Below are 12,935 nucleotides of genomic sequence, written 5' to 3'. Positions count from 1 at the left end.
AATCGAACATTTATATCCAATTTTATACGAAATCATAAATTCCGTTAAATTCCACATTCATATCAGATTTCTGGTTGAGAGAAATATTTCAATACAGATTTAGATACGGAAATATTTTGTTGTAAAGAATTGCTGACTTTTTTCGCAAGTTATGAGAGATTTAAGTATTGAAAGTTGTGAACCTTTGTGAGAGAGGTACCAGAAGTGGTAGGCCGATATTTTCACACCGGAACTTGTGTTAGTAATAATATTGGGATGTGTGAAATTTGAAAAGAATCGGATACTTACTTCGCATTTTATGAGAGTTATAATTATTCCAAATTTGACCCCCTTTGTGGTGGAGATACTAGAAAGGGTTATTCGATATATTCTATATTCACACCTGGTTTTGTATTAGTAGAGATTTTTGGATCTGTTGAGTTTAAAAATTGGATGCTCATTTCGTGTTTGACGAGCTTGATTGTTTCTCAAAATTTTGACCCCTTTGTGGTGGAGGTACCAGTAGGGGTGAGCCGATATATTCTATCTTCACACCAGATCTTGTGTTAGAAAAAATATTGGGATACATGAAATTTGAAGGGAATTGGATGCTCAATTCGCATTTTATGAGAGATATAATTATTCAGAATTTTTTACTCGTTTTGGGGGAGGTCCTGGAAGTAGTGATCCGATATATTTTACCTGATGTGCCGAGTTTGGAAGTTATCGGGTGCTAATTTTGCGTTTTACGAGCCATGAACTTTAAAATGTTTACCCGTTGTGGGAAGGTACAAGAAGGAGTTGACCAATGAATCCCACCTTTTCACCAAAAATATTGGAATATGTGAAATTTGAATTTATAAAAGTTATATTTATTCCAAATTTCGACCCTTTGTGGAATGGGCCGATTTTGTCCATTTTCGCACCTGACCTAGCACAAAAAAAAATTGGGATTTGTAAAATTTGAACAAAATTGGATGTTGCTTTCTTTTCTAATTGGTAAATTGTTTTCTATGAAAATGTTGACCTTTTGTGGGGGATGTACCAAGTTTGAAACAAATTGGATACTATCTTCGTGCGCACCTGCCAGCCAGACAGACAGACGGACACCTCTAGATTGATTCAAAATGTCCTGAAACGACTCCGAATTTATATCAACAAAATTTTATACTTTCCAAAAGGTTTTTCAGCTTTGGTTGATGTGTGAGCCATATGCTTGATGCTTGATTATGTACTAAAAACTTTTAATACCCTCCACCATATGGTACAAATTTCCAAAAAAAATAAAATTCGTTAAAAATTCTGTTAAAATCTTAAAAATACCGAATGCCTATACGTCGACGTGGACCTGCATAGGCAACTTTTGTCATAAGTTATTACAATATTTAAATGCGAAACTTGAAGAAAAATCTGTTTATAATGTAGCTAAAATCATCAAAATACCGAATATAGGGGGTACCGTTATATGGGGGCAATACGAAGACGTGGACCTGCACAGACCATTTTCTGGCATGGGCTGAAGTATCCATTACGAACTTCACATGCGAAGTTTGAAACAATAACGTCGCTAAAATCATCAAAATACCGAATATCGGGAGGTACCGTTATATGGGGGCTATATGATAACTTGGAAATACGTGGCCCATTTACGACCTAACCTGCCTACTGGCAAAATATACATGTGTACAAAATTTTAGCCTTTTATCTCAATTTGTTCGAAAGATAGCGTGATTACAACAGACAGACAGACACACAGATGGACATGGCTAAATCGTCTTATAATTCCATTGGAAAATGTGGCTAAAATCATCAAAACACCGATTTTGGGGGGTACCATTATATGTGGGCTATACGATATCGTGGACCGATATAGCCCATCTTCGAACATGACCTGCCTACAGACAAATGACAGATTTGTGCAAAATTTTATCTTCCTATCTTAATTCGTTTTGACTATAGCGTGATTACAACAGACGGACGAACAGACAGGGCTAGTCGTCTTAGAATTTTACGCTAATCAAGAATATATATACTTTGTTGGGTCTAAAATTATTATTTCGATGAGTTACTAACGGAATGACGAACTTAATATACCCTCCATACTATGTATAGTGGAGGGTATAAACATGTGAGCTCTATTTTTATTTCAGACGGACATCGATAAATCTATCAAAAATGATATACTTTAATCTCCAACGAATACTTCAAAACGTCGCATTAACCATTTTATAGTTAAAAGGGATATAAAATCGTATGTTTTGTCGATTGAAGGGATCTATTATAAGATTCTATCAAATCGGTATCATTTTTAAGCGAATCAACTTCAATTTGATTTGTAGGGTTTTTGGAGCAGTCAATCTAACCAATAGCCCAGTCCATCATTATCAATTTCCCTAAAGAATTAAATATTTCCTCATACTTTACTAAAATCCTAACTCCTTCATCACCCATGATTGCCAATATAGGTTAGAACATAAATCCTGCTGCATATTCCCCATAGGCTAACTATAAAAAATGTAAATCTTGTACACGCTTCTTATTGAAAGGAATTACAGTAAGTCCTATCCTTGAAGATATCCATTACAAAACGGATAAAAAAGAGAGCAACCAACAACGATTTTACCCCCCATTGCCTTTTTTATTTCACATTTCCCCTCCACCCCAGCCCACATCTTTGAACCCTGTCACCGACACCAATTGACAACACTTCAAAGTGCCACGAGAATATTACAAAATACCAAATGAGGATTTGTGAGAAAAACGTACATATGTTCATAAACTCACATACATATGTATATGCATACATGTATACGATACATGTATGTTTTGCATATGATATCATAGACAACATCAAAGGATGTAATAAATATAAATATTTCGATATGGGGTTTAGTAAAAAAATTGGTAATTTGAATGCATGCAAATGGAGAAAGGGGGCAAAGACAATGGTTGTGAAAGGAGATGATATCAAGAAAAATATGTTTTGTGATTTCTTGCTACGCACCAAGAAGTAATGACAATAATAAAACGCGACTCTTTGTAGTAGCATAAAAGAGAAGAATCAAATCATCAAAGGCCGCTCTAAGGCAGAGAGACTCAGACATAAAACATATTGTTGAGATTTATATGAGAAACGATGGCAATATGTGATTGATATTTTGGTGGTGGAAGAGTGTGTATATTAGATGGGGTTGAAAATAATGTACAAATACGGGGATCGAATGCGACATGAATTGGTTTTATTTGGGGTTTAAGGAGCAAAATACTAAATACATCCAAACATGAGATCGAACTACCAACTTTGAGAACTCGATTTGCTAAAAATATTAACATTTAAAATGTTGTTTTATACCAAAAATTCATTTTCCACAAATGTCAATTTGAATTTTATTTTCAACAGCATTCGGAAAGAGCACTATAAGAAATAATTATATTCAGGTGATTTACTGAAAAATTCTATAAAGTGTGATTTTTGTTATACCTTCGGCCATATGGCTAGAGAGGGTATACATCATTTACTACAGCCAAAACGTGCCTCATCGAAATTAAGGTTATATACCCTAAGTCTCTTTGGACAAAATCCGTTTCAGAACATTTGGAGTTGATCTAAAGACACGATAACTCTCGCAGGGAGTAACCGATTTTGCCCAAACTTGGTACATCGTAATATTATTATTAAACTTAAATAGAGTTCGGAGATGGGCAATATCGGTCAACTCCAACAAGCATTCGAAATTTTCAAAGAAAATATATTACTGCACAGAAAGAATAATCCGAAACGTTGCAAATCGCAACATTGGCATCAGTGCTAGGCCAGATGTGATAATGGACAATATCGGTTCACTCCATCAAGTACCTCTCCCCACAAAGGGTCAAAATTTTGAATAATTACATCTATTATAAAATGTGATTGTCTTCATAGGTCATACAACGTGAAATTAATATCCACTTGCCACATTTCAATATTTCTATCAACACAAGGTCTGTTATAAACACGATAGAGATCGGACCATTCTTCTGGCACCGGCCCCACAATTGGCCCCAATTTTGAATTACCGAAACGAACAAAAAATCCGAATTAAGCATCCGGTTCTCATCAAATTCTCGCTCATAAAACGCGAAAAAAACATTCGATTCTTATCATACTTGGTACCTCTCAAAATTTTCATCATCACAAGATCTTCTATAAAGATGGTCGAGATCATACCATTTCTTCTGGTACCTCCCTAACATAGGGTTCAAGATTTTGAAAAACGAAACGATCGATTATCAACCAACTCTCTTCAAATTTCACACATATAAACATTTTTGCTAACACATGATTTGTGAAGATGATGTATATATGTAAATTCCCTTCTGGTGCCTCACCCGTAAGGGGATACAATTTTCAATACTGTCATAGCTTGCGAAACAATTCAGCGATTCTTTACAACTTGCTATATCTAAATATTTCTCTCTCGCATAAAATGGGATATAAATGTTCGATTTTCTTGTTATTTTGCCCATACTAGTAAAAATTGAATACTCCAGTCCATATCTGGTACCTTGCGGTCCATATCTGGTACCTTGCGCACTTTTCAACATTTTCTAAATACTATCACATATTTCATATAAAGTGAAGGAAGTAGTCGATATAGTCCACACCTGCTACGTTGCAATATTTATATCATATTCATTTAGGTCCGATATGAAATGGACAATACTGGCCCATTCCTTCGGAACCTATTCCATAGAGGGTCAATCGTTTGTACAATCAGACGGATGTATTCCAACTTCATATTAGGTCTTGTGCCGTAGAAATATTAGGATGTATCATGTTTTAAAAGGATCGGATGCCTATTTCGCCTATTATGAGCTTCATGGTTATTCAAAATGTTGAACCGTTGTGGGGGAGGTACCAGAAGGAGTGGTCCGTTCTATCCGTTCCTGACACCAGATCATGTGTTAGTAAAAGGATTGCATTGTTTAAAATTTGAAGACCATGAAGGCTCTTATTTCATATAAGAGAGACGATTATTCAAAATGTTGATCCTTTGTGGGGGAGGTACCCGAAGGAGTGAACCGATTTACCCCATCTCCACACTACATCTTGCGTCGATAAAAGTATTGAAATGTGTGATAGTTGAAGACAATTGGACTCTTTTTTCATATTTTTTAATTGTTATATTTATCCAAAAGTTGACCTTTTGTGGGGGAGGTATTGCAAATTTTCATACACTAATAGAAATATACGAATATGTTCAAAATTGGGCAATCCCTTCTTGTTTCGACCTTTTGTGGGGGAGCTACCAGAAGGAGTGGACCGATATTACCCATGTCCAAACTGGATCTAAGTTTGAAAATAATATTACAATGTTCCAGTTTGGCCCAAATCGGATACTCCCTTCGAAAGTCAACAGGCGGACGGATGGTATCCGGCAATTTTGGTGGCCATTGTGCGCTGGAAATGAAGCGAGGAACCTCATTTTGTAACCATTCTTGGGTGGCGCGTGCTGAGTGCGATGGTGCTGAGTCCTGTTGGAATGTCCAAGGTCTGCGACCAAAATGTTTGCGTGTCCAGCGTGTCCTTTAATACAACCTCCAGAATATTTTCGCGATAATATTCCGGAATTTATTGTGATGTCACGGTCGATTCACACGAGCGGAGAACGACCATCGGCTGTTATGGCGGCCCACACCATCACCATGGCCGGCGCTTAAGTTCTGATGGCCAGCCGAAGGTGCACATTTTCAGTTGACCTCTTTGAGAAGTAAACACGATCATTTGCTGGGCAACGAATGTTTTCTCATCGAAGAAAACCAAATTCGGCAGTTCACCACTTTCGGCTAAGCAAAGCAACTCTTTAGCTCTTTTGAGTCTATTCTCTTTCTGTTGCGGTGTAAGTTCTTGCACTTTTTGGAATTTTAATGGCTTTACCCCTAGTTCATTTTTCAATATTTGCCGAATGGAATATTGCGATATGATCAGCTCTCGAGCCATTTTTCGGCCACTGCGATGCTGGTTTCGATCAAGTCGCTTTTTTACTTTTCGAACCATTTCTGCTGATGTTGCTGTTTTCTTCCGTTCACTTCCGTCCAATCCCTTGACGTCGGGCTACGCTACAGTATCACGGTAACGAGCGATGGCACGAGACACAAAAGATTTATTCACATTTAAATGCTGGAGTGCTCTGACGATAGCCACTTGTGGTTTTTCAGGCAAATATAAAAAAATCACATTCTCGCGCTTGAATTCCATCGCGAATAACTTTTTTTCTGGAAAATTCTCACCAAAATGCTATTATGCGCTTGTAAACAATATAATGAGCTATCACTGGAATAATTTTAGCAGCTGTCGGACGAGTGGCCTAGAAATGACAACAGTCTGAAGTTGGTTGCAGTTTTTTATACCACCCTGTATATCTTCAACCTATTTCGGATTAATTGTGCACCAAGTGGCCAATATCAGTCCAAATAACCTGAAATTTGGCACATCTGACCGAATTCAGTCTAAAAGCAAGTACATCAAATTTGAAATCGGTTCAGATATAGCTATACCTCCCATATATATGTTTCATTCGATTTGGTGTTTAAGTTCCTCACATTCGGTGTTTAAGTTCCTCACATTCGATATTTGATACCGGACATCTTGAGATCGGAAATACCTTTGTCAACTTTTATCAAGAACGGCTTTGGATATAGCTCCCATATATATCCATAATCCTATCTCAGGTTTATTGTGCAAATAATGACTATTATCAGCCCAAATGGAGTAAATTTCGGGACGTACGTTTCCATTTGGTCGAACTCGGCTCCGATATATATTTTTTTAATATAATCCTTCTCGAAGTGATATCATGCACTCTATAGCAATGTTATTTGGCATAAAAGATTAAAATGTCTCCCTCAAATTTAGTGAAAATCAATTCAGAATCGGATATACCTTCCATATATTAGTTCCCTCTGAAACCAACCTATAACTGTTCTAGAGCCAAATGTTGATAGGTGGTATGATCTAGTTCAAAGAATTTTTTTTACGGGAGCTCTACTATATATGCATAGTGGTGTAGGATATCATATAGCCGACTGTTAAGTTTTCCTTACTAGTTTTATTTGCAATATTGCCGAAGACACTATATACGTAAAATTCGCGGATTCTAAATCCAAATATTTCCAAAAGTGTGGAGGAGGGGAAAACTTGCTCCCCACCCTCTATTTTGGTTACTTTTCGATGTAAACATACAAAACGCCGCGATACACGTGTCTCCTTTTCCTAGCTCTACTGTAATAATCCTTAGATTTTCGACGTAATATTTTTTGTTGCACAATGTAATTTCGCCAGGAACCGTCTTGTAAACGAACAAAACTTGCAAATCAGTATATTATATTGAAATTGAAAAACTCTTCTACAGCTCTTTAAAAATCGCACTTTACCACGAATCCATCTTCAAATTTCAAATACATTCTCCAACTTCTACACATCACTCAACCCACCCTATTAAACAAATCCCCACAGACTGTGTTATCATTTATTATTATTATTTTTTTTTTTTTTTGTGGCCTTGTCACTTTCGATTGTAAATATTATCCTTTGAAAATGTTTTCGCTCTGTAATTGGGAATTAGAATGGAAATTTGAACTTCCATTAACGAAGGCTCGTAAAAGTGGAAACCATGCTCATTTATATGTAAATCAAAATGATTCAATGTGGCGCAATACCATTTCGTGATTTGTCATGTACAAGTATGTGTGGGTATGTGTGTTTGTCTTCATGACTATTGATGACACTTGGTAATGTTTTATTTGTTTGTTTTGTTAATATTAAATTCTTGGAATCAATGAAATATAAATATTAAGGGATTTATTTGCTTAGGGTCGTTATGCGGAAAATCCGATTTGAAATAATAATAAAAACAATGTTGAGTAGTTAGCATAAATGCGAAAATGAGCAAATGTGTTTTATTGGCATTTCCGGGAAATTTATTTAATTCGAATCTGATAGGGGGAGAAAAGCATTTTTTCTAATATTTTTAAAGGATTTTTTTATGTTATCACTGTAGATTTATATAGCCTTCCACCATCAAATGTTGGATATATTAAATTTGTCATTCTGTCAGAGGTCACAAGGAAGACAAACATCAGTGTAGGCCATCCGTATGATGGCATCTTCTGATTTTCTCTAATTTGAAAATTTTAACCACAACATTCAAAAGAGCTTTAATTTGTAATACCGCTAGAGTCAAACTGAATAAAACTAGGAAGCTAAAATTTTGCACAGATAAGTCTTTTGTGTTCAAGCAGGTCAAGTTCGGAGATGGGCTATATCGGACCATGATATCGTATGTCCTCCATATAACGATACCCCCCGATATTCGGCATTTTGATGATTTTAACCACATTTTCCAATGGAATTGTCTGAAATTCTACACAAGGAGTTCTTTGTGTGTACTTTAAATCTGTAAAAGAATTGTCTGTATGGGTTCACGATATCGCATATCCCCTATATAACGGTACCTCCCAATATTCGGTATTTTGATGATTGTAGCCAAATTTTTCAATGGCATTGTCTGAAAATCTACTCCAGGAGTTGTTTCTGAGTACTTTACCCCCTGAAAAAGAATTGTTTATAAAGGTCCACGATATCGTATAGCCCCTATATAACGATACCCCCGATATTCGGTATTTTGATGATTTTAGCGACACTTTTGACAGGAATTGTTTCAAATGTCGTATTTAAAGTTTGAAGCTCATAATGATTACTAGAAAATGCCAGAAATTTATCTATGCAGGCCCCCGTCTTCGTATAGCCAACATATAACGGTACCTCTCTTTATGCGGTATTGTGATGATTTTACAAATTTATTGACATAAGCGACATTATTCAACGGAATTGTTTCAGATTTCGTATTTGAAGTTCGGAATCGATACTGCAGTCTATAATAAAACATTACTTATGCAGGTCGACATCTTCGTATATCTCTTATATAGCGGTTTTTATTAAAGTGGTATTTTACGGCGGATTTTTTAAATTATTCAAGATCCCTCAAATGGTGGAGGGTATTAAAAGTAAGGCCCTGTTGAAATTAGCTGCTTTTTTAACTTTTTTTTGCCTTTGTATTTGCCACTTTGATAACCACTTTAACAGGAAACCGGAAAGAAAACTTGGAAAATGTTTACCTTTTACACCAAAAAGTCTTCAAAATCTCTCATTTTGACTTTACCAAGGAAGATATTTGTAAAGCCACAATGGACCCACATTCAATTTTTCTGCCTAAAACTATTTCAATGCCTCCATGTGTAAACCCAAAATCAGATTTCAAGCACTTTCTGTTGACCCAATACCAAATTGTACCAAATATAGAACTATTTGGTACTTTTCGTACACTAATAGTACACATTTCCGAAACCACCTCCATTTCTCAATTCTTGATACCAACAGAGACCTCCATAGCAAATTTAAGGATTCAAGCCATATTCCTTCACCCAATTTTAATTTTAGTACCATTTAGTACTTTTCGTACAATTATACTACATATCCCCGAAACCACTAGACTACACATGAATAAAGACTCCAATACCAAATTTCAGATTTCAAGTGTTTACCTAATTTCACATTTCCGGAAGCACTTCTGTATCTCAATTCTAGACACCATCAGAGTTCTCAGTATCAACTTTAAGGATTTTAGCCGTCTCCTCTCACCCAATAACAAATTTAGTACCATTTCGTACAAATATAGGACGCATTTCCAAAACATTCGTACTCTTTAATACATACCCCAATCGTGCATTTGAGCAGTAATTCTAGTTCCAAATTTTACGAACCAAATAATACACATAAGTGTGAATCTCCAAAACTTCCCACATACCTCAATCCTATACTCCGAATTTCCAAAACTACATATATCAATCATACAATCCCCTAAAAACCGTATTTCCAAATTTCTGAATTCCATCTTTTATTTTATCTGTTACCCTCAACTCAAATTTGTACAAAATATAGTAACATTTATTTCAGTACACAGAAGTACACATTTCCATAACAACCTACATCATACAATCCAATAGAAATCTTATTTCCCATTTTCAGGATTTCAGCCATATCGGTAACCAAAACTTCCTACATACACCAATCCTACACTCCGGCACTAATCTTTATTCCAAATTTTAGGTTTCCAGCTCTATTGGTTCACCCACATTCAACTTTTACCAAATTTAATACATCTAAGAACAAATTTCCAAAACTACCTTCATATTCCAATCCTAAACCCCCACAGTAATCTTTTTCCCCAATTTCAGGATATGAGTTCTACTGACTCTCCCAAAATTTAAATTGTACCCAATTTAGTTCCATTCAGTGCACATAAGTACGAATTTCCAAAACTACCACATACCTCAGTCGCACAGTGCAACATCAATCTTTTTGTCCAACTTTAAACATTCCAAGTCTATCGATTCATCCAAATCGGAATTGTAGCAAATTTAGTACCTCCATATTCAAATCCTAAGCTCCCACAGTAATTATATTTCCAAATTGAAGGAATCAAACTCTACCGGTTCTCTAAAAATATAAATTGTACCAAATTTAGTACCATTTAGTACTCATAAGTACGAATTTCCAAAACTACTATATACCTCAGCCCTACAATGCAATAGCAATCTTATTTCCAACTTTCAGCATTCCAGCTCTATCGGTTCACCCAAATTAAAATTGTGCCAAATTTTGTACCATTTAGTATTTTTTCGTGCACCTAAGTACACATTTCGAAAACTACCTCCATATCCCAATCCTAAACTCACACAGTAATCTTATTTCCAAATTGTAGGATTCCAACTCTATCGGTTCTCTCAAAATTTAAATTGTATCAAATTTAGTAACCTTTAGTACACATAAGTACGAATTCCCAAAACTACCTACATACCTCAGTCCTACACTCCAACACTTATCTTAATTCCAAATTTCAGGATTCCAGTTCTATCGGTTCACCCAAACCCAAATTATACAAAATTTGGTACCATATAGTACGCATATGTACAAATTTCCATAACTACCTACATCATACATTCCAAAAGAAATCTTGTTTCTAAACTTCAGGATAACAGTTCTATTGGTTCTGACAAAATTTAAATTGTACAAAATTTTTTGCAATTTAGTACACATAGGTACGAATTTCCAAAACTACCTACATACTTCTGTCCTACAGTGCAATAGCAGTCTTATTTCCAACTTTCAGCATTCCAAGTCTATCGTTTTACCCAAATCGAAATTGTACCCAATACAGTAGCATTTAGTACTTTTCGTGCACAAAAGTACAAATTTACAAAACTACCTCCATATCCCAATCCTACAGTCCGCAAATAATGTAAATTTCAAATTTCAGGATTTCAACTCTATCCGTTCCTCCACATTCAAATTATACGAAATTTAGTACTATTTAGTACACATAAGTATGAACTACAAAACTACGTACATACTTCATTCCTAGATTTAATAGAATTTTTTTTTTTTAATTTCAGCTTTTCAGTTCTATTGGTTCACACAAATCGAAATTGTACCATTTAGTACTTTTCGTACACATAAGTACAAATTTCGAAAATTACATCCATATCCCAATCTTACACTCCACCAGTAATGTTAATTTCAAATTTCTGGATTCAAGCTCCATCCGTTTCTCCAAATTTCTCGAATTTTACCAAATTTAGTACCATGCAGTACACATAAGTACTTATTTCCAAAACTTCCTACAAACCTCCTTCCTACAATGTAATAGCATTCTTATTTCTAAATTTCAGAATTCCAGCTTTATCGGTTTACCTAAATTCAAATTGTACCAAATTTAGTAGAAATAAGTACTTTTCGTATGCATAAACACACACTTCCAAAACCACCTCCCTATATTGACCCTACACCTCAACCTTGATTGACATAACAAATTTCAAGTTTTAAGCCCTATCCGTTCACATGATGCGAAATGGTACCAAATGTAGTACTTTTTGTACGCTTATAGGTCGAATTTCCAAAAACATCTATCATACACTCCATCGGTGACCCTCATTCTAAATTAAAGAGTTCTAGCTCTGCTGCTTCCTCAAATACAAAGGGTACCTTATTTAGTAGGCTTTAATACTTTTCGTACCGTTTTAGTACGAAGTTCTAAAAACCCAGCCTTATCTGACACTTTCGAACCAAAAGTGACCCTCACCCAAAATTTCTAGCTTCCGTTTCGTCTGGGCGTTAATGAATCAATTACCGGATCACAGACAGAAACTTGAAATATTGTACGAATCTGATTACTGAAATAACCTACAACTTATCCTCGCCAAAAGTGACCCTCACCCAAAATTTCAAGATTCTAGCTTCCGTTTCGTCTGGGCGTTAATGAATCAATTACCGGATCACCGACAGAAACTTAAAATATTTTACGAATCTGATTACAGAAATAACCATTAACTAATCCTGCTAGGCACATTAACGGATCAAAATTCAAATATTTCCCAAATTATGGTGTTATGGTAAATATTTGCCCCAATTCACCATTTTGTGATTACCAAAGCAATGGACAATGAGAAGGGAAATGAATATTTGACAAACAACTACTGCCACAAATCCGAACGAACGAACGACATACCCAACCACCACCACCACCACCACCACCACCACCACCACCACCACCATTCTTTCCAATTAACAATGAAATACAATATTGATTTCCGACAAACAGACGGATTAATTTCACAACATTTTCATTCTGGTTTATTTCGGCAGGTATTACAATGGCAAACAGAGAACGGTGTGCTATATGCTCTGGCCGGATGGAAGATATCCAACATCTATTTTGGATTATGTGTAAGTAATCGTATACAGAACACACGCCCACACACACACACACAAACAACTCTACTTTGTAATTCAATATTTGCAAATAAGCAACACAAATACAAACACAACCTGAGAAGTGTCAATAACAATCGAATCCTTT

General features: G+C 35.6%; 1 protein-coding gene across 3 annotated transcripts in view; it reads left to right on the top strand.

The window, feature by feature from the left end:
- Positions 1–12,935, top strand: part of LOC101896103 (tachykinin-like peptides receptor 86C) — a 182,860-nt gene that overhangs the window by 163,469 nt on the left and 6,456 nt on the right. For all 3 annotated transcript variants that reach the window (XM_059128086.1, XM_059128088.1, XM_059128092.1), the window contains exon 5: positions 12,722–12,802. In XM_059128086.1, coding sequence (XP_058984069.1) covers positions 12,722–12,802 — 81 coding nt within the window. The remainder of the gene's footprint in view (positions 1–12,721; positions 12,803–12,935) is intronic.

The sequence above is a fragment of the Musca domestica genome, unplaced genomic scaffold, assembly GCF_030504385.1.
Source record: "Musca domestica strain aabys unplaced genomic scaffold, Musca_domestica.polishedcontigs.V.1.1 102, whole genome shotgun sequence".
NCBI classification, from domain to species: Eukaryota; Metazoa; Arthropoda; class Insecta; order Diptera; family Muscidae; genus Musca; species Musca domestica.
Note: the sequence above shows the minus strand (reverse complement) of the source record. Positions and strands in the feature narration are given on the sequence as shown.